General features: G+C 40.0%; 1 protein-coding gene across 3 annotated transcripts in view; it reads left to right on the plus strand.

Annotated features, from left to right (window-relative positions):
• The window catches only part of helz (helicase with zinc finger), a 47,758-nt gene extending 25,763 nt beyond the window's left edge, over positions 1-21,995 (plus strand). The window contains exons 19-34 of one of the 3 annotated variants that reach the window (XM_046408981.1): positions 1,940-2,058; positions 3,718-3,863; positions 4,622-4,769; positions 6,655-6,838; positions 8,332-8,560; positions 9,367-9,658; positions 12,764-12,809; positions 15,040-15,227; positions 15,730-15,934; positions 16,071-16,153; positions 16,240-16,753; positions 18,236-18,503; positions 18,920-19,044; positions 19,162-19,559; positions 20,455-20,737; positions 20,865-21,995. In XM_046408981.1, coding sequence (XP_046264937.1) covers positions 1,940-2,058; positions 3,718-3,863; positions 4,622-4,769; positions 6,655-6,838; positions 8,332-8,560; positions 9,367-9,658; positions 12,764-12,809; positions 15,040-15,227; positions 15,730-15,934; positions 16,071-16,153; positions 16,240-16,753; positions 18,236-18,503; positions 18,920-19,044; positions 19,162-19,559; positions 20,455-20,737; positions 20,865-21,217 — 3,581 coding nt within the window. In that variant the 3' untranslated portion in view covers positions 21,218-21,995. Of the gene's footprint in view, positions 1-1,939; positions 2,059-3,717; positions 3,864-4,621; positions 4,770-6,654; positions 6,839-8,331; positions 8,561-9,366; positions 9,659-12,763; positions 12,810-15,039; positions 15,228-15,729; positions 15,935-16,070; positions 16,154-16,239; positions 16,754-18,235; positions 18,504-18,919; positions 19,560-20,454; positions 20,738-20,864 lie in introns of all 3 variants that reach the window. The other 2 variants (XM_046408962.1, XM_046408971.1) reach the window with 2 other exon arrangements.
• Positions 21,996-22,934: the final 939 nt, after the last annotated feature.

The following is a 22,934-nucleotide window of genomic DNA, read 5'->3' on the forward strand; positions in this document are numbered from 1 at the left end:
ATTAAAAACCATGTTCCTCCATGTCTGCCACTCTGTGTACTCGGTGATCATAAAGGCCATCTCTGCCTCTCCTTTTCCTCTCTTCTTGTTTCTACCTCTCCACCTGGAGAAATACTCCAATTTGTGAGCACTATTTGATTGTTACATATGCATGTGGATCAAAGTAAAGGAGCAAATAGGCAGGATGCAGCAGGGCTCCTGTTCACTGCAATTCATAGGAGGGGTGAACAGAACTGCCTGGCCTCAATAATTAACTAACTTATATGGTGATATAAGGGGTAGCGCAACTACAAAACTTCAAGTCCCTTCAGTTGCATTGTTGATCAAGCAGCAGCCTGTGCAGTGACAATAAAACGGGGAAAAAAAGAAAGCACAAAGGAGGCTTCAACAGCACTTCACTGCTCTCAGCACAGTGAATCACTCTGCAGCTTGGATGTTCATTCATCCTGTATATAAACTGCTCAGAGATTACTCATGTGCATGATTTAATGCATTCTACACCCTTTGGAATAAGCATGACTGTTGCACTGTGTCATCTAGCAATCTTTCTTTACCATCTAACATCTAACTGCTTTATTTTGTAAGTCTGTCTTTAGCACATTTTCCAGAGACATTTCTTTCTATCTGTGTATATCTCCATTGAGTATACTTTTGTTTCTTACATCACTTTACAGTTCTGAAGGGATATTTCTGATTGAATAAGCTCAAATGATAAATCCATTTATATACATTCTGCAAATATGTATGCAGAAACATGGGCCATTGTAACAAAGTGTATGCCTCTTCATCAGTACCACAATGGGGCAACAGTGCTAGTGTGGGGGTGGGGGATGTCGATATGTTTTTTAGGCATTTGTTCAAAGGCAGATACTAAGGACTGAATGTTGCCTTGAATCAATTGCTCCACCTCTTTTCTTTCCAACCCATGTTTCTGTTGTTTGTTTACGTTTTGACAGTCCCTGAGTTTATTTTGTTATTCTCAATCGTCACATTTCATATCTGCATATACGTTCCTGTGGAAATGGTGTCCCAGCTTCAGAGGCTGTTTTGCTGGTTGTTATTCAGCCTCTCTCTCTTTCCCCACTCCCTGCTCCAGCACTCATTTGCCATGCCGTTTCATCCCTTCCCTTCATACTGCTGAGCACCGTTTGAGCTTTTTAAATCAGGGTTAGGCTACTGTTCAATCCCTTTCAAAAGGTCCACAAAAAACCTGCCTTTGGTTTGCAGGCCTGTTGACAAAAAGGAGAGGAAAAAGTGACTGAGGGGATGGCACATTAGTGACAGTTACAGGTTTTTAATGCTTTTACTAAACAAAATTCTTGTTCATTAATGTGCCAAAGTAACAGTGGAAGAAATATTACTAGCTTACGTCCTTGTAGGTTTGAATCCAAAGTGCTGGCTACAGAATCCAAAAGCACTGTTATTGCTGAGAAGGTATAGTTTAGACAAGCGAGAGGCTCTGTAAGCTATGGTGAAGTGAGGTCCTCACAGTGTGGGTCAGTAATAAATAACTAATGCAGTTGTGTCTGCTAGAAACAGAGCTGCTGGTTTCATGCATCAATTTCAAAATTATTGAATCTTTATTGATTAAGAAACACTACATAAACTCATATTTCAAGAAGTACCAATATTTTAGCCTTTATTCAGCCAAACATTACATTCTCCATTGTCCTTGAGATGGGCTATGGACAGCTATTCCAACTGTGAGTGCTGGTTCAGATTTAAGTCTTCTTGGATCATTTTTGCTTATTGTTGCTGCATTTCTGGGATAATCCTCAGTAAACTTTAGTAACAGGCAAAAGGGTTCTCATCTTTGTCATCAACAGGACACTTAAATATGAGTGCATTTTTGTCATAGTACAACCGTGCATGTTGAGCATATATGAACTTAAAGCTCTATCAAGTAAACTGCTGTTGTCTTTTTTATTTTTTTTGGCAGGGTTGTTTTCTCATATCCTTTTGGATGAAGCAGCCCAGGCTATGGAGTGTGAAACCATCATGCCTTTTGCTCTAGCTAGCAAGACCACCCGCATTGTGCTGGCTGGAGACCACATGCAGGCAAGTACAACAAGTCAGCAAGGTCAAATACAGAATGTCTAGTTTGATTCAATGTTAGACATGGCTGAAGCTTGCAACTTTTCACCGGCGGCTGCATTTCTTTATTTATTTGTGAATTACCAGATAATATAAATGCACACTTAAGGTTTTAGTTCTTGAAAAATTAAAAGGATACTTGAATGCAGAACTTTGACATCAAGCGTTGTCAAGCCACTCTTCCCTACTTCAAATACAAAAGAACAGACAGCAGCTACTGTCGAGCTGTGGTGCTGGAGACCACTCAAGCCACAGATAACACAAATACAAACTCACATCAGTCAAGCTTTCTAAGCCAAGACATGGAATTAAAACCTTATTTCCTCCTCTCCTGGTTTTAGACACAGGATTACCAGTAGGCAGTGGATGAAGACGAGGCAGGAGTTATAGTTGCTTTAATTACTTGATCCCTCTCTCTGCTATTTTTTGATGTGAGGAAAAAACATGTATTTAAAACATAGTGTCCACCTGTGTATCCATCTGTCTCTTTCTCAGACACTTCATCTCCGTCCACCCTTCTATCCTTTATAAAAGCTTAGTCACTCCAAGGAAGGAAAGTGGTCCAAGGAAGGATGTTGCCCTTTTATATTTCTCCTCACTCTCTCCCATCTGGAAGAGCCAGATAAATAGTCAATGAATGCTATGGCCTCTATTGATTGTTTGCTTTCTTACTGAATGTGTGGGGCCTCATTAAGGCTAGCTAACCCTCTCTCACTGGCGGACTTAAAAGATTCAAACAAAAAATAAATTGTTGTCTTGTGGCAGTGGTCAAAAGGGGGAAAATGATTTTCTTTGTGTTTGTTTTGCTTTCCCCAGTTTTGCAAAATAACAGCGTCAGTAACATCACTCTAGTCAAAGCACATTTAGTTGATAGTCACAAATCTTGCCCACGTCTGTCGAACCAGTAGGAAAGACACATTTAAATTTTTTAGACTGTTCCAGTTACTGGAGGATTACTGATTTGTGCCTGATTTATTCACTTTCAACCAGAAAACAGGCATAGTGAGATTTTAGATGAAGAGATGCAGCTAACAGGATCTTTCACTGCACCTCTGCAAACAGCTCATCTCTAACAGTTAAACAGCTTGTTTTCCCTGCCGTGCTGTGTGATGGCAAAGCTCATGTAGGTAAAATAACAGGGGAAATCAAGTGTGATTAATCACCTTTTTACGTGCGCCCCTTTTGACCACTAGTCACATTTTGAATATTGTTGAGTTCCATGAACTATGAGACCAGAGGAACCAGAGGAAGGGAAAATCAGACGTCCCTTTTGTCCATTGCTGTGTGCTTTTCTGCACATCACTACATGTGATTTCCTGTGATTTAGCATCGCCTTGACATGAGATGAAAAAAGTAACAAAAAGAATCACCTGATGCAGCATTTCATGTTAAATGAAAAACTTGATATTCATTTGCTACATACCTAAACCATGTTTTGGAGTCTGGTTTGGCACTGCTTTGTGAAACTTGAAGCAGATTGAAATTCACAGTTAAATAGAAAGTAAAAGGGGTGATGTAAGAGGATGGTAAACTACAGTTGTCATGCTTTGAAACTAACTTGGCTTTCCACCCCCCCCCCCCCCCCCACACCTCTTTCTCTCTCTTATGTTCCTTAATTTGCAGCTCAGTCCATTTGTGTACAGCGAGTTTGCACGGGAGCGTAATCTGCACGTTTCGTTGCTGGACCGGCTGTATGAGCACTACCCCCCTGAATACCCGTGTCGCATTCTCCTGTGCGAGAACTACCGCTCCCATGAAGCTATCATCAAGTAGGTGTGAGCCCTCACAAGAGCCATGTGTCGAAACTTTGGGAGGAGAGGCTGAAAAGGCAGAGGAAAGATATAGATGAGAGGGAGAGTTGGGGTGGGAGGAAAGGTCAGGAGGGAAAGTGGAAACAGAAGTGAAGAAGTGGACAGACTTCAGTCGTCCAGAGAGGAAAGTGGGGTCATCTCGGTGACATTTGTTCTGACTGGAGTTCTGTGACAAAACAACACAAGGGCCTGTGTGGGTTTAGGTGTATTCCTACAAGTATTGGTGAGAAGGTGAAGTATGAGCTAGGAACTCCACTTCAGATGCTGACCAGATGCAAAGGAAGGTTTATACTCTTGATACTTTTCAGATAGATACTTGTGATGTTAGCATGGCACAGGGTATTTAACCTTCTTCAAGTGAGTACAAATGCCCCTACTGTGTTTGATTAGTTAATGCAGTGTGTTGCTGGGCCTTGGGAGACTCACACACCCCTGCATGCATGCATACCCACATACACATGAAGAAGTTGGCAGGTTTTAAACTTAAAGATCCATTTCCATTTGAATTAAGTTATCATGCTTATGGCTTTTCGTTGGACACAGCACATTATCTTTTGACAGGTTTTGACAAATCAGTTTTGTTTGACGTCAATTACTGTATATTAGTAAATATATTGTAATATTCAGTAAATATTCCGCACAACATTTTCTATTGTCATATGCTTTTCGTTTTGTGCTTCCATTTTTTCTTACTCCTTCTCGTTCTCTTCCTACAGCTACACCTCTGAATTATTTTATGATGGGAAGTTGATGGCAAGTGGGAAGCAGCCCTCCCATAAGGACTTCTACCCTCTGACCTTCTTCACAGCCAGAGGAGAAGATGTGCAGGAGAAGAACAGCACTGCCTATTACAACAACGCTGAGGTATGGCTGAGAAGAAATTACAAATTTACATAAGGAAAATATTGTATGATTTTTACATTTCTCTCATAAGTTAAACAAACATTAGCACCTGTGTTCCAGTTACAGTACTGCATGTATTAATTTTATTTTAAAAAAATCCCAATCTGTCTACTTTGATAATTCACCACTAATTTCCTAAATTCACGTTTGACATTCAGAATCAGAATCAGAAATTCCTTTATTTATTCTTGAAATTCTTGAACTTCATCATACCCAAACCATGATAAAAATGCTTGTTTCCACCCTCTGTCAAGTTAATCAGCATGAGCTACTCCTACATATTGACTAAGTTTGCACTCTATTCTGGGGGAAAAACATCTTCAACATTATGAACATGATGGCATACACATTTGGCAATGGTCATTGAGGAAAATCAGCGCCTCCATTTCCATTGAAGTTTTTGATGTCTACAGGAATGTTCCGTTAATTTTAAATAAAGCTGAGTGTGAAAACTGATTATGTGCTAATGAATTCTGGAAAAAGGTATCTTTATGAAAGCATTACATTCATTTGTCCCTTTGTCAGTTTAACGTAACTCTGTCTGCTGTCTGAGAGCTTTAAGAATCGCTGCCATATGCTGTTCCTTTCAGACACGCATGTCCTGAGAAGTATGGTGTTGAATTTTTGTAAGCTTGTGGATGACTTTGTGACTAGTTTACCTGATTGCTTTTATCTCAGGCTAGTGTTCGCACATCCAGTTTGCACCCCCACTGCAGCAACAGTGTGTTTAAAAAAAAATGAAAGTGACTGAATTTTCACAGTACATGAGACAACACAGCAGAACTCATTTACTATTACATTTGAGTAAATTTTGAGTGAACATTCAAAAATTTTTACAGTTTTTAAGTTTGAATAATATGTTATGCTGTAGATCACAGATAAGTAATTAAGGGATTTAATTATAACGAAACAAAATTTCATTTACATTTTTAGTTGAGTTTATTTCACCTCATCATTTTAACTCCATGCACCCACTGCAGTGTGATAATTGAAGATGAAACCCATAAACCTAATTAGGAGGCCAACCAAGAGCTGGAGTTGACACTCGTGATGCCTGAATCACTGACAGGCCCGTCATTTGAATGGTTTCTCTGTAGACTCACTTGGTTGTGGTCACTGGCTGAGTCTGACCCCTCAGCCTTTGCTGACATGTCCCAGCCAATTAAACCATGGATGGCTTCTCGATTTTGCTCGCAAACCATCAGCGTTGCCAAATGAATTACTTCCTGTCTCTTTGATACAACACCCATGTCCAACCATTAACACTATTATTATAATCCTCTGAAATCGAAATGCACTGAAAAAAAAATTCGTCTTCGTTTGTCTTATGCAAGTATCTTTGATGGGCTTAGCTTCAAGCAAATGACAATATTTCTATGGCAGCTGAAAGCCTCCGGCAGTGCATCAGAACTCTGGAAAGAAAATGAAAAATTTCTCATGTGACAAGACAATAATAATGATTCAAAAAGCCAACTCTTGCTGTAATAACTGCTATCTCTAGACTATTTTAATACATTGAAGTGCTAACATGAGGCTTATGTGTGATATTAATTTGATTGGTCAGTCAGTCAAAAATGTTATTTTTCGTTTAGCAATTCATATAATATAGTGGTGGTGTGGAATACGTTGGAGAACTTGATACCTATGGTGTCAGCAGTTTCACACCACATTCATTTTCACCAAGCTGCAGCTTCCTGTCGCACGGGTTGTCATTGATGCCTCAGTGCCAAACAACTTGTTGTACTAATAGTTTGTCCCCCCTCTTTTCAGCTCAGTTGTTTGAGAATTGAACATAGATTTGAGCTGTGTTGTCACCTCCTCTCATGTTATTTCTCTATCTATTCAGGTATTTGAGATTGTGGAGCGGGTGGAGGAGTTGCGCAAGAAGTGGCCAGTGGCCTGGGGTAAGCTGGATGAGGGTAGCATTGGAGTGGTGTCTCCGTATGCCGACCAGGTTTTCCGCATTCGTGCTGAGCTTCGTAAGAAGAGACTGCATGAGGTCAGCGTGGAAAGGGTGCTCAATGTCCAAGGTGAGAAAAAGTATTGAACAACATAGTCATCATCATTCACATCTCGTGTTGCTGCTGTAACATTTATACCATGTGGCTTTATTTTTTCATATATTTAAATAAGCAACTTGTAATTATGCTCAATCCAATTTCACTTACTTGTCATTACCAGAAAAAAGCTTAAGGGCAAACCCTGAACATGGCATGCATTGCAATTTGCAATTACTACCTAGTCAAGTGGTTGTTAGTAAGATTATGCACTAATTTATTTGGATGATATTTATGTGTGATCTTTGTTCTAAGGTCAGGTGGACACATTCATCAACTGATCACTTCAGCGCTAGTGTGGTTTTAATGGTAGTGTTTGAAAGTACAGCCCACACAACAGCCTGATTAATTTGTCTGTACAACAGTGGCTGCACTCCAGTCTATAGACTAAAGATATCAATATCCCATACCTGTATAAGCCTAATTAAATTAGTTTATAGAGAGAAAACATTTTGACTAAAAGTTGACTCAAATATAATGACTTTTTTCTACTAAAACTATGAAGTATAAATTGACTAAAATGTAAAACTACAAAGCATTTTCATCTAAAGAGTAAACCTTAAATAGCTGCCAAAGTTAACACTGTCCTTGTCTCACCCTCTCCTACGCTGGTCGTGAGAAATCATTGTTTGGTTGGTCCGTTCTGGGCTACTGCAGGAACAAGGCAGTGCAGAGTGGCATCTGTCGATTAAACACAGTTCATTCTAATGTGAAGAAAACACAACTGGTGATTATACATACAATCCTGCACACCTCCATTTGGTGGTGTTTATCAGTTAAGATTTGAAAATTGGAAAAAACCAGCAACAGACAGGTGATCAAAACAAAACTCCAAGGACAGCTCTCTACATATCACCCACTTCCGCTATAAGGACAACATGAGCAGTGTTTTTTTTCCCTCTAATCTCTCCTCTGCTTCAGTCTCATACAGTTCCCACTTGAGTTGCATCCAACTGTGTTCCACAGGTCATTAACTTCCTCATTAATCACACATGAAATGTGTGGACACACACACATACACACACACATACTCAGGAAAACTCTGTTTAATAAACATATAGATTGTTTGTTATGTGTTCTGTCAACATCCTCTGGAGTCATAAGATGATTAAATTATTACTAGACCTATTTTTTTTGTAGGCTGTTTAGTAGGTTTCAGTGAATTGGCTTCCCCATTATTTGTGAGAAAATAGCATGCAAACGGTTTCAGTATGCACTTATATCTAATGTCATGGGAGCTAATTCATTGCAATTGGCTTCTTGCTTATGTCTTAGTACGGATGCTATGTGCTAAGGTAATGATTATCTGCAATGTTTTTCCAAAGTAGTGAAATAGAAAAATGAAACAAAGTTTCTAAGATGGTCTTTGCCTCTTCTAACGATATGTCTCACTTCTAAGTCACTTCTCAGATGCTTAGAAAGTAAAAGTTTTTAAAACAGTTCATAAAAGAAGAAACTGTTTGCAGGCAAACAGTTCCGGGTGCTGTTCCTCAGCACAGTGCGGACGCGGCATACCTGCAAGCACAAGCAGACAGCTATCAAACGCAAAGAGCAGCTAGTCGAGGACTCAACAGAGGACCTTGACTATGGATTCCTCTCCAACTACAAGCTACTCAACACCGCCATCACCAGAGCCCAGTCACTGGTTGCAGTTGTGGGAGACCCCATAGCACTGTGCTCTGTTGGGCGCTGCAGGTAAATGAAGCTATTTTTGACTCAAGCCTTCAATGCTGTGACATACACAATATAGACAAAAGTTTTGGGGCAGAACTCTTTATTATTGGATTCAGGAGTGGTATGGGGCTGTTTCTCAGGGATTGTCGTTTTTGTTTTCCTCCACCTCTGGTCTCTAGTGAAGTGTGCGCACTTCTTCTATTTTTCTCTCCCTGTGTCTGTCTCATGGCCAGAAAACACAACTTGCAGTTTAGATTTTTCGCTGCCAATTCCGTTTTCACAGCAGCAGTTGCAGTTGAGCTGCTTTTGGATTAGACTTGTTAATGACGGTAAATTAAGTTAACCTATGAAAACCAGCATGTTTCTGAATTACACTGCACCAGCCAGGCCCTCTTACAAGCTTCCAACACCGGTGCAAGTAGGCTTATATTAAACAGGAGTATTTATATCACCCTCAGTACATTTACAGGTGGGCCGTAATATGACTGACAGTATGTAAGTATCTATGGGAACCCGTGGGTTGTTCTCTTGATTTTATTAATAAGATTGTTTTGAGGTTGTTGTTGTTGTGTTCTTTGCATTCCTGTTGTTCCTGTTTTGTCTCCTAGCTGTTATTTTCTTGCCATTCATTGTGCTTCATTTTTTGCTGATTTTTACTTTACCTTATTTTCCCTGCCTTCCCCCCTCTTTACACCTGTTTTTCTCTTTCCACATTTCTTTTAAACAGACTTGATCTTTGACAATCAGCCCTCATGGGGTGATTTGTTACAATGATCGTTTAATCTAAACATCTCAGCATTTTTTTTCCTCTTTTTGCCCCTTTCCAGAAAATTCTGGGAGCATTTTATCTCCATCTGCCATGAAAACTCAAGCCTACATGGCATCACCTTTGAGCAGATCAAGGCTCAGCTGGAGGCCCTGGAGCTCAAGAAGACCTACGTCCTGAACCCACTGGCCCCAGAGTTCATCCCCCGCGCGCTCAGAACCCTGCAAGCACACCACTCTTCTTCACAGGCCCTCCATCCCCACCATCATCTTCATCCTCAGCACACACAGCCCGCCTCCAGCAAGCAGGGTCCACAGCAGCAACAGCAGCAGCAACAACAGTCACCCCCTAAAGTAAGGTGTTTCTGATTCAAAACTCTGAGACTAAACTGTGGAAATTAGGGGGTGAAAGATGCAAGAAAGGCTTATCTAAACAGATTCAGTCAAACAATGACATTGCTGGATATGTGTGTAAAATATGTTGAATTTGTTATACATACTGAAAATAACAATCTAGAGTTTGCATATTTAGAGAGGGAAAGAGAGAGAGAGAGAAGGAAGACAAATTGGGGAGGTGGAAATCAAAGGATAAGAGGTGCTCTAAAGGATTTTTTCTTAAGCTTTAATGTTGTTGGGTTTTCTGTATTAATGTAATACATTAAGTAAACACATGGAAGTAGTAAACAAATTATCAGGAATAAATTGAGTGCTTTCTGTTTTTAGAGAGACATGCAGGCACAAAGCCCATATCTATTAAAATCACTCAATTTAATTTTCACCACAGGAAATTACTTCACGGTCGCTTGTTTAGCGCCAGAAAAAAAGAAGACACAGATAGGAAATTAGCAGGTTTGGCGGAAGGATGCGTTGTTGATTGTTCAGCTCGGGTTGAGATGTGTTTGTGTGTCTGTCTGTCCTCCCTGCCTGCCCTGAGGTAAAGGTTAACGAAATCACCACAGCTGCCAACCTGCTGCCATCACCCACTGGGCCTAATGAGCTGCAGCTCCGCAGAATCAGCCGGCTTTAGAGACACACACACACACTCCTTCTCCCTCTCTCGCCATAGTCACACTGTGTCGCTCACAACCACACACAGCACACACAGACCCATCGCTGCTAGCATACAGTATGTAATATATTGCTTCCATCACCGTAAACAGCATGTTTCTGATTTAAAGGTCAGACCAGTTCATGCTGCCTCTGTACGTGGTTGGTGTATTCTAATAGATTAATTCCTAAACTTTAAAAGTGTCTTATTATAGCTTCTAAAAAATTCTGTGTTTCTGTGGATGTGGTTGCTTTACAGTTCCACACAATCAGGATCTGTTGTCTAAGTTACTGTAGTGTTTCACAGCATAACTTTTAAGCACGGAAGAATCAGTTTTGCATTTTTTTACATTTTATTGCGACAGACTATTAAATCATGAATATGTCCAAGGGTAGAGAAGACTTGTACAATTAGTAGTTGCAGTTACCTGTAAAATATGTTCATTTAAGCCAGCAGTGCACTGACTGCAGTGGCTGATTCTGATTTCTGTGACCTGAAAGTCTGACCTGCCAGTAAGTTTTTGCTGATTCTGATTTTCTTTCTCAGAACTATAATTGTCAGCATATACAAGCAAAAAATGAACTTTTTTTTCAATGCAAAATTTTACTTTCATAATCAAAGAAATTATTAAACAATTTCATCTCACAGTAAAGCAACTGGAAAGAGCTACATATGGCAGTTAATTGCAAATGAGTTGTACACCCAACTTTATCTGATATATTTTATGTAACAAAAGCTGTATCAACAGATTTAAATGACAGATTTAAATTTTACATCTCTACGTACACTTCTGCTTCGCTGCACATATGCCGTCACTCGCCACTCACTCTCAGGAGACTGACTGGCTGGTTTCCGGTCCGGGCTGAAAACTCAATTCATTGGTGGGCTTCCATTTTCCCAGAAATATCTGCTTCACTTGATTTCATATTGTGAAGTGCTGTTTTTGACACAGATAGTGTTTTGGTGCGAGTAAAGACTGTGACACTGGTGAAATATGTCTCGCATTAAAGGGCTTTTTGTAGTTTCAGCTCATTTTAACTGAGGAAACAGAATTGATATGTACAGTTCCAAATTAGAGATGATACAGGAGGTGGTATTGACTTGTTTTGAGGTCAAATGTGTCACCTCTAAGCCCATATTTTTGAGTGTGTCTCTCCTTTACAATTTCAATCTCAATGTTCTTTTTTTTCTCCAACAACCTGCAACCTCTTGCCATTGATTCCTCAGCACAAAACAACACATTACTGACAGATGGAATGTAGCACTTGAGTAACCACAAAATATTATATTATTAGGTTTATATTTGGTTGCTATGAATGTTATGCCAGTCCGAAAGGTGCAGTATTAAAGGAAACCTTTTTTCACGTGGAATCAAAATATTTGATGTCCCTCTTGTTGCTTATGAGATTGTAGTTTAGCTGCTCCTCGGCTCAAGTTGCTGCCTTGAAAGTATAAGACATTTTAAAGACCAGTAAATATTGGCTTTTCTGCACATGAGGCTGTTGGTAAAGGAGCCTTTATTTACTGTATGACATATAGGGTTACTTACCTAATACATACTTCTGCAACCTTTATTTATTATCAGCATAGTAGCAATAGAGTGGATCACATGGATTGAAGGATGTAACTTTACTCTCAAGGACTGTTAATACCACATTCAGCTGGGAGAGACTGCGTGCTACAGAACCAGTTCCTGAAAAAGCTTTAAGTAGATTGTTATGTATGTTTGCCTGTAATGATTAATAATACACCACACAGCATCCACCTCAGCACAGGTACGAGGAGATCTCATGATCGTGGTGTGTGTGTTTTTGTGTGCACAGACATCACCATGTTGATAATTGTGCTTATGCATACGCACATTTATAGATATAGATATGTCAGCAATGATTAGCATTCAGCTGAAAGATGGATCTGTACTGTAAAGACAGAAACCCATCTGATGGAAAGAGATTAGCGAGGGAGCTGAGTTATTGTCACCCAGCAATAGAAAGAATAGATCTTTCTATAGACACGTACACACAAAATATGCAGTTGTGACATTGATCCCAAAGTAGCTCCACTGACCATGTTTATTATTAAAGAATGTGTCTCCTAATGCAGTGGTCTTTAATAGATTGTCTCTAGAACAGAGGTGTCCTGTAAGCAGAACTGTCTTGTAGCCTGTTCTGTAAGAGTAAAACATGTCTGAATCGCACATCACTATTATGGATTCATGTAGCTGTGCTCTGCTCCTGCCTCTCCCGATCACTGATAAGGTGTTGATCTTGTAGCTGTTGTGACAGATGTGGGACAGTCAGGACTATACCGCAGCTGCTCTATGCACAGTTCCAAATGCTGCTTTGCAGAATTGTATATTTACCTCACACTCGACCACTTCCTAAGTTTGTAATGTTTCTTTTGTCTTACAGGGGAAACATGCAAACCACACAGAGCATCTTCCACCTGAAGGATATGGTGAGTGTACCCTACTGGCCATGTTTATTCCAGTGGATTATGCAAACTACCATATAATGAAAAGTGTTCTTACAGACTGCTCTTTAGTTTTCTTTTTTTTTTTGGTCAGTAACTCATCCTGTACTCTAGAAGAAAATCCTCTAAAGTTTATGTTACAACTCATTTAGGTTCAATGAAAATGTTCATTTACCTCATTTATGTTCATTTACCTTTAAGTGAATGAAGGAAATATGAAACAGATTAACAAAACTGTTTGACAGCACAGTACCGATCTGTAGATTGTAAGCTTTCATCATTTTATAAATACTTCATTTCACCTTTACTGTTGGAAAAGAAATCAAATGAAGTTCAAAAAGACTTAGACTGACCCCATTTTGAATGCTTCAAAATATCAGTTGTAATTGAATAATGTATAATAAACAATAATAAACTTTGCAACAAATGGATAAACAGAAAAGTAAAATGCAAAATAATAAAGGAATGAAACCGATGAAGTGTATCAACTGTGGGAGTAAGTGCAAGGGAGGATAGGATATCTCAGAAAGTTAAGAATAAAAATAGACCAAAAGAATTGAAAGCAAAAATTCAAATAAAGCCTGTTGATTAAAAATGAGTCTTCAAAGGTGAAGAAGATAGTGATGTAGCAAGGCGGAGACCCTCCTGCAGGTTGTTCCACAGCTGAGAAGTGCTAACAGATGGGATGGGAAAATCAGCATATACTGGAACTGTTGTCTCCTCTCCAGCACACTGGTTGGTGAGGAGACAACAGTTTCAGTATTTCAGACGGCCATCCGTCGAGGGCATTTAAAGTAATAACTAAAATCTTAAAATCATCTTGAAACAAATAATAGGAATAAATAAACAATTTCTAAATAATACATATAACAATGACATTGTTGACAAATAAATTCCATCCAGAGCTATCTTTATCACTCTAAGTTTTGTTTATTAGTTTTTCATGTGGAGTTAGGACAGAGCAACAGTAGAAGAGTTTTCATTGTTTCACAAACAAACACATCTCGATAGCTTGATTTGAGCCAGTCTAATGCTGCAGCCCAGGTGGATGAAGACCTGAGGCTACTGAGGCCACGAGAGCGATGCAGCCTTGAAAAGCACAGTGAGGAGTTAATGCAACTCTTATCAGTGGGAGGCAATCAGTTAGTCTCAGCAATTTCAGAACTTTAGATTGGCAGCCAGCTACATTAGCCTACACTGTAATAAAATCTAATAAAATACATGTAAATCAACTCTTTCTGCCCCCCACTTAAGATTAATAGAGATTATCCTTCAGTCAGCTATTTATATTTTGCCCTCCTCTTACAGAACCTTTCAGTGTACAAATTAACATTTTCAAATCTATGAATTCCTAGCTAAGTGCCTCAGACTTGTCCAAAGTTAGCACGTCCCAAATGCCAAATGTTCAGAGATTTTCTTTTTGTAAATCACTAGTAGATCTCATGAGGCTGTCTGCCACACTGACTGCTTAACTCTGTACCAAAATAATCATGTAATAAATAACTATGTTGAGAGTCTCTACCATGGATTGATGTCATTTACAGGTGTGCTACGTCTGTCCTCTGCTGTCTGTGTCGTGAAAACCATTCACTTACAACATCTAGCCTTCACAGTGTGAAATCCAGTTTCACTGCCACTGTTACTTTTCAAGTGACTGACTGCTCTCGCTTTCCCCTCGACTGTGTGAAATCCCATTGTGGCTGTGATTTCAGGCATGTTCAGCAGTGTAACTGGGAAACCCAATTTGCTTGAAATCACAAAAACGGATCATGAGATTGTGACATTCATTGAAACTTTGGCAATACTGCTTTCCCTTTGACACACAGTTCCACTCTGTCCTCAGAGTAAATCCAGCCTCTTTGTCTGGCCGTGCCACAGTAGCCTTCAGTGTTGAGGCTGTTACTCATGATGTGTAACCCAAAACAAAAATCTTCAAACTTATTTTTATATTTGATCCTTAGATGTATTTATGAGAAGTTCAGTAGAGTTTATCAATACCTTTTATCAATATATTAAAATACTTTACATTTTACCCTAGCCACTTCTTTAAGTTTGTATTCAATGTAATAGGTCCTCTCACTGAAATTTAATGAAGTGAATGCCGCTGAGTTAGAGAGTTTATTTTGGACACTGGGCTCATGTTTAGCCTACTATCAATCACGTGAAGAGCTTTTGGCATTAACTTGTATTACCTTGCCACCTTCTCCCATTGCAGTCCAGCCCAACCCAGCCATGCTGATGGGAAACCCTATTCGGGCATTCACACCACCCTTGGGTGGCACACCAGCTGGCATGGGCAAGTCACCCAGTCCTGTTCAGAGGATAGATCCACACACAGGAGCCAGTATCCTCTACGTTCCAGCCGTGTATGGTGGAAACATGGTCATGTCCATGCCCCTGCCTGTAAGTTTTCTGCTTCTAGTTACAAACGTGCAATGTACCCAAACCCAAAGTCATATATTGTAACTACTATAATAGATTCTTTCAGATTGTTTTTTTTTTTTTTTGGAAAAGAGTTAAGATTTAAGATAATGTTTGGAGAAAAAAAGGTTAGGTTATTTATTTATTTTATAATGTGAATATATCAGTTCTTTCTCATACAAAATTACCAGCCCAGGTTGAAAAATGTCAGGCTGTATATGATTCAGATTTATTGTTTGATTTGCTGTACCATCATTTGAAAATAGATAAAAGGCTGTTTTTTGCCAGCTAGTGTACCCTAAAAGACAATGGCAGTGTTCAAAATGATATCAAACAGGTTTTCTTACTGAACAAACTAAATATTTTAATAGCTCTTCCTCTTAGGTGTTAGGTATTTGGTATTAATATTTTACTGTTTATAATAACCATTATCAATAATGTGCATATCCATAATCTACCATATGTGTTTTACCTTTTTATTCAGTTGCCTTGGCCTGGTTACCAGAATCGCTTTGCTGTGGATCCTCGCATCATGAGCCACCCAGCAGCCATGGCCTACAACTTCAACCTGTTGCAGGCCCAGAATCGAGGCTCCCCAATCCCTTACAGTGGTGTGGCCCACCCCTCTCCTCTAGGAATGGGCCAGCCAAGCCCTGACAAGGAACTCCAGACAGATCCCATCAGAAATGGTGTGATTTTAATTTACCACTTCAAGTACTGACCCAAAGTCACAAATTACTTTCATTTTATGCCATTTAATCCATGTAATTGTATAGAATTGCCAAACACATGATAATAAGTTTGTTTTTGGTTTTGACGTTTTAGGTAAATTAGAAGGATGTCCAAAGTCAGAACAAAACCGACTTCAGACACCAGAGAGGAAAACCACAGATATGAAGGAAAAACAGGCGAGTTGTTTACATTTTTGTTCTTTACATTTAGTTTTTGCCAAAGCTGTTAAGGCTTTGCTTATGGTGTTTATTTTTTGATCCAGGGAGATTTAGACACAAGTCAACGAAGTCTAGACTCACAGACAGACGGGCTTGTTGGATTTCCCAATGCGCTGCTTCATCGAAAAGATCCCTCAGCCACCCAAAGACCCCTCAACTACCATCTGGCACCACCCAACCCAGCTTTTCCTCCACATCCTGCCAGTGGAAGAACCTTTCCCCCACAGTATCCGGTCTCCAGGCTTCCTTATCGGGTCAGCCAGCCTCAGCACCCAGGGATGGCCCAACAGAGTCAGCAACAGCAGCAGCAACAGCTTAGCCCTGCCTACACTGGTAATAGCCACAATGCTTCCTTCTTCAGTGGCCCCATACCCCCTCATAGGGCTGTCCAGTCTCCCACTTTGGGTGGGCCAGAGTCTGGCGGGGTGGAGGAGATGACTAGTTCCATTAGGGCGCCAATGGGCCATGCAGGGGGACACCACCCAGGTCTGTCACAGCATAACAGGGTCAACAGCTTTGGGGAGGACGCACAGGATGGAAGCCTGGGAGACAGTCTGGGTGAGTGGAGCAATTAAATTCAAAATTCAAAAATTCTTATAACCAGAATGAAGTAAACAGTGATTTGTTTTCTTCCACTTGATTAATCAGCTGAAATTACCGCATTAATTGTTTGACCAAAGAAAAGAAAGATGCAGCTGCTCTCATGTTGGTTGTTTTACCAGCTTTTCTAGAATTGTTCCCTCCTGTTTCAGTTCATATCCTGCTAATATGACTTATTTTGCATCATCCTGTGTTACAAGGGAGTCTACTCGGCAACTGCTTTTGCAAATACATTGTCACTTTCATGTTTGTCCATTATTTGATGAGTGGTTTATGGGAACAAAATTGGTCTTGCTAATTACACTGTGCAAGCAGTGTTTTCCTTCCTGTTGGAATCATTTATTTCTATGATAATGATGTTAGTAGACTGGTTAGAACATTATTTTAAATGGAAAGACACTAATGAGTCATCGTAATGCAGCAAAATTAGAGCACCTTCTTTCATTTTTGTTTTGTTTTGTTTAGTTTTTAATTATCTCAGAATGGTGGTGATGCTTTTCATAATAATATAAATTAGCAAATAAATACAGAGTAGCTGTAAGATAAATTAAATTAATGATGAATCATCTTCATATTGAATTATATTACAGCAAGACTTTGACATGTCGAGGTGTTCTTGAGCGCCTTTCGATATGTCTGGCAGGTCCTTATAGGCCAATACAAGCTCACAATGCATACACAGATTTCTTTAACAGAATTTGTAAGACAAATCCCAAACAGCAGAGGGTTGATTGAGGACATAATTAATGGAGCTCTTAGATGATTCCAGTATTGCTTAAGATTTTTCTTGCCTGGCTTGTTTTCTTAGTCTGATAAGGGTAATGGCTATAATGGCTGGCTGAGGGCCAGATTTTCTTGCAGTGTCACACATGTTTCCAGAGTGCCTGTGGGCAACTTTTTCAGATGTGCTCCATGGTTCCTGAGCATGGTGTGCATGCAATCAGGGAAATTTCTCCAAATATGGAGGTTTTGCAAGCTCAGCAGAATATCATCCTAGATAGTGAATGTGATGCAGTGTAGTTTCGTCATTCCAAGAGACTTACTGTCACCCACACACAGTCTGACTCTCTTATCTCTTAATCTTCCCCCGTATTCACCCTAGCCACCTCGGCATTGCAGCTGCTGCTACTGCAAGCGCCTTAGACGAGACTCGGCTCAGAAAACAACCTGCTTTGCTTTCCATTTCCCTCCAGTTCTCACTGATTTCAGCCACTAGAATCATATATACATAATGTTGATGCCAACCATCGTAGGTGACAGCATCTTTCAAATTCCTCTGAGAAAACTCCACCCACTTTCGGGTTTTGTCAAGGAAAGAAGGGCCTTGTCAAACTGTAATCTGTATTGCTTACATTACAATATTGTACAGTACCTTAGCCAGTTGAGTTATGAGGACAACACCAGTAACTCAGAAGCTAATCTCATGGTTGTTTTTTTCAGATCTCCAGGGTCCCTTGGCTCTTGAGGCCCTGAGCCAGCAGCAACAGCAACAGCAGCAGGCAGTCAGGCTGGGCCAGTGGGGGGAAGCAGCAGGCCCTTTTCTCCAGGGCGGTGTCGCCTTCCCTCTGCCCCAACAACTCGCCCACCTTGCTCAGCCTGGCATGGCTCGTTTCCCCCATCAGCTGCTCCGGGCAGCCAGTTGGGGCCTCAGTGCCAATATGGAGGATGAAGCTGTCGCTTCAGCCTCTACTGGGCCGCCTTTCACAAGGTTAGTTTGTATTATTTGTGATTTTAATGGTCTTTTGACTTGACACTACTAAACATTTTGTGCACTGTAGATCTAAATAAAACACTATTTGGATGTGGTGGAGTGATTAATCAACCCCAACCCCTATACCCCTATATATATATATATGTATATGTATATATATATATATATATATATATATATATATATATATATATGTATATATACACTGACAAAGTTTGAAGTATAATTTTAAACAAAATAACCACTTGGGATTGGACATAAAACATAATTATTACTGTATGTTAATATTGCCGTTTGTTAATGCTTTTTATTGTCCTTCTGAAATAGTTGTCTTTTCCTTCCTGCTGCTTATAAACAAACATGATACCAGGGTCCAGGGTAAAAACAAAAAGAAATGTATTTTCCCTTCCCAGGTACCCAGGCCTCTTGAGAGAGATGCCTCCACAGGAACAGCCTGAGCCCAGGGAAGCACCTGAGATGCAGCCTCCACCTCAGTCTCGTCTCCTCCAATACCGCCAATCCCAGCCCCGTGCCTCAGGTGATTCTTCATCTTCCTTAGCCGCCACCTCCAATCACGCTAGCCCTTTCTCATCAGGACCTTACTCTCACGACACCGGCCGCGATCTCCTTAATGACAACCTTCTCAACAACCCAGCTCTGCAGCAGCAGCAGCAGCAGCACCCGGGGAACCACCTGTATAACACTGGTAGCTACCCACATCAGCCGCAAGCCCACTCTGCCAGCCCCCCTCCCTCGCAAGTCAAATACCTTCTGCAAGAGGCCCAGTGGTCTCATGGTGGAGCTGCGTCAGTGAGTCCACCACAGCAAAACCATCTGTTGGGGAACCAGAGCCACGGCCTTCCTTATGGTCTGCCCATCATTACTCAACCCAGCAGGCAGGAGCAAGTCCACCTGATGCAACTTCACCATCAGCACCAGCAACAGCAGCAACAGCAGCAACACCAACAACAAAGTCAAGGTCCAGATCAGGAGTCCTACCATCCACTGTCCCCCAGAACATCAGCAGCTACAGCCCTTCACAATGTAGACGAGGTGAGGGTTATTTGGATTATTATCAGTGATGAAATAAATCTGTGAAATTGAGCCTTGATTATCTAAAATCTCTTTTAAATTCACTGCAAAAATGAATGAATTATGGACTGTTATATTTTACTGCACTGTGTTAAAATGCAAACATCTGCTTCAATGAAACAGCTTGCTTCATCAGCCTTGCTCACATTCTACCTCACTCACACAGAAAGAAGGGAACTTGGGAGTCACATGTCTTAAACACTGTAAATGAATTCATTTGTCTCTCTGCAGGTACATGCACTAAAAAGTGATTAGCCCAATCAGACTTTTCTCAATTATTCAGCTCTAAATTTTGTATGTAGTAGAGATTTTAAAGCTCCTGATAAAATCTAAATGATCTGTGCTGACAAGCAGATGTGGGTAATTACAGGCTTAAATCACCCAAATCGTACAGAGGTGCTGAATGAATATTGAGATGTGTAGCTCAAAGGCTGTATTGCTAGGAGAAGATGGATTACACACATGGCTTAATACACTTACCATGAGATAAACTGTTGCTTGCTGCATTCAGTGTCACCTCAATATTGTTTTTGTTAGTGGTGAGTATGATATGATTAATGAGTAAGACCTGCACTAGAAGAATTGTAGCCAGGAAAGATCTGTAGAAAATAAAACACTGCTCTCTACAGAGCAGTGGTACAGTGTGTAAAAATATATAAGTTATATGACAAACACTCCTATGGGATTATTTTCCCTTCATTTATGTCACTGTCAGTAAATAATGTGAAAAAGGGACTACTGTTCCTTTAGTACTGCGAGTCACTTAGTCACTTTTATTTTTAAGGTCATGTGGTCCACCTTTCTGTCCAATTTAATATCGCACTTTAATCCATATCCATCTTTACTTTCTTTCCAGTATGAACCCAGAGGTCCAGGCCGGCCTCTCTATCAGCGCCGGATCTCCTCCAGCTACCCAGATGAGTCGTCTCCCGCCAACACCCACAATACTCTGTCCCAGCAGCCCCAGCCCTGTACGTCAGACGCCCCGGACCACCCTCATCCGCACATACAGCATCATCAGCACCCCTACGGTTACCCCTCACATGACCTCTGGCCCAGTAATGGCGGGGGTCCCGGTCCGTTCCAAAACATTCCATGTAACGGAGCCGGCTCACTCGCTCAACACCGGGACATTCTGGGTAGGCATTTCCAAATACACTAAGCTATTTGTTGTTTGCTTTGAAGTAAAGCAAGACTATTTATGATGTTCTGTCCATGTCTAATCTACCCCTCCCATCTTTTTGGTGCATCTTTTCAATCCTCCAGCAGCTTCCAAGGCCCTTCGTCAGACGGATGAGCAGGTGAAGGCAGAGGCCACAGGGGCACAGCAGACACACCCACACTCCCTCAACTCCCTTCAACACCTTGGACAGTTTCCTCCTCTCATGCCCAAAAACAAGCAGCCGCGACCACAGGCTCCCACAGAGGCCAGCCAGGGGGCTCCAAATTTAAGCAAACCACCCACTATGTCCTATGCCAGCGCCCTCCGCGCTCCACCCAAACCCAGAGCTGTTCGCCCGGAACAGGTCAAAAAGAACAGCGACCCTCTGTCCCTCCTACAAGAGCTGAGTATAGGAAGTTCAAATGGTAGCAATGGGTACTATTCCTACTTTAAATGAGTGTCACCTCTACCCGCATAACAAATAAGTGATAAAACTTAACAAAAACAAGGCAAAACTATTTCTAAAAACACACAAAAAAAAATAGTGCAAAGTGCATTTACAAATTGTTTCTATCTAGGTTTGTTTTCTGTTTCATTTTAACTTTTTATTTGTAACGGTCATCTTTTCTCCTGTTTCACATATCTGTGAAGAAAATAAGTATATATAATGAATGCATTACTGGTATATATACATACTCATTATGTATATATGAATATATACTTATATTATCTACACTTGTATATGTACGTAATGCTAAAAAAATAAAAAAAAATAAAAAAAATAAATAAAAATTTCAAAAAATAAATAAAAAAGGTGAGATTTGGTTGACCACTTAGCTTCCTGCATATTTTTCCTTATTGAAGTTGGTTTTGTTGGTAACTAAATGAGTATGTTGAAGTTTGTATCATTTTGTATTCCTCAGTTTTGAGTGGACGTTATGTCTTGGTTTTCATACTACTGTAGTTGTGGTAATGGAGGAAAGCTAAGTGGTCAACTGACACTGAAACTACATGGAACAGTGTATAGAAGTAGATAAATTTTCCTCTAATCTGTACATAAAAAGAAAATAAAAGACTGAATTGTATGACACAGACATGTCCTTAAATTCCTGTATCATGCTAGCATTTGCATTATGAATTTTTGTTTGTTGGCTTCTGATCCTTAATTCTTAGACATCCTTAACCTGAGAATCAACCTCAGTGATTTAGTCGTAAATGTGATTATTTACTGAAAAGAAAAAAAAATACCAACACACAGATATTGATTGTGCATTTTACTTTTCACCAATGTCTCATCATCATATAGTTACAGTGTGAAAATGTCAGAAAAAAACAACAGTCGTGTCATTTCTCCTTCATTTTGTCTTAAGGATCAGAGAACACCAGACATCACTTTCTGTGATAAGATTATCCCAAACTGTTTCGCTTGTGGCCAGTACTTGGTCATTTTTATTTTATTTCAACAATATCTTCACCAGAGATGTTGTTTAAATGACTGCTGGTGGATATGAAATGTTTTTGTCTCTTTTTTTTTCTTTTTTTTCTTTTTTTTTTTTTTTAATGGACATTGAGCTTTTTTTTTTGTTTTAGTTTTTTTTTTTTTTTTTTGAAAAGGTTGTGGTACTCTGAGGGTTTGTGAAAGTGAAGAGAGAGTGGAGAGGTCAGAGTGCTGTGTCATGATAGGTAAGTTGAAACTGGGGCTGTGATCAACACTGTCAGTCAGATGTTTTTGAACAAGCCAAAAGGTAGCAGTTCTTGGTTAAATCTGAGGTGTATTAAAACTGTTTATAGTCAGTACCCTGAAATTTGAAAATACATGGTGATGATAATATACTACCATTTGTGACCTTTTATTGGAAATGGCATATATGTTGGTCAATGTAGCAAACTGTGTCTGATTTGATGCAGTCTGTGCTTTTAAAATACTGTTGTTCTCACAGATGTTTTACAGTCATAGAGTTTTCCAGTTTTTAAAAGCCTTCTTATACTGTAAGCCAGACCTACCCAAAAATCCCTTGCCATTTTCTCTGTTAGACAATCTTTCAGTCCCTGCATAATATCAACTTCATAATAAACACTAATCACTTATCTCTCTCTCCTAAGCTGATACTTGATTCCAGGTTCACCTAAACATTTCAACATTGACCATAAAAAAAAGTCAAAGCATTTACTTA

The sequence above is a fragment of the Scatophagus argus genome, chromosome 2 (genome assembly GCF_020382885.2).
Source record: "Scatophagus argus isolate fScaArg1 chromosome 2, fScaArg1.pri, whole genome shotgun sequence".
Taxonomy (NCBI): domain Eukaryota; kingdom Metazoa; phylum Chordata; class Actinopteri; family Scatophagidae; genus Scatophagus; species Scatophagus argus.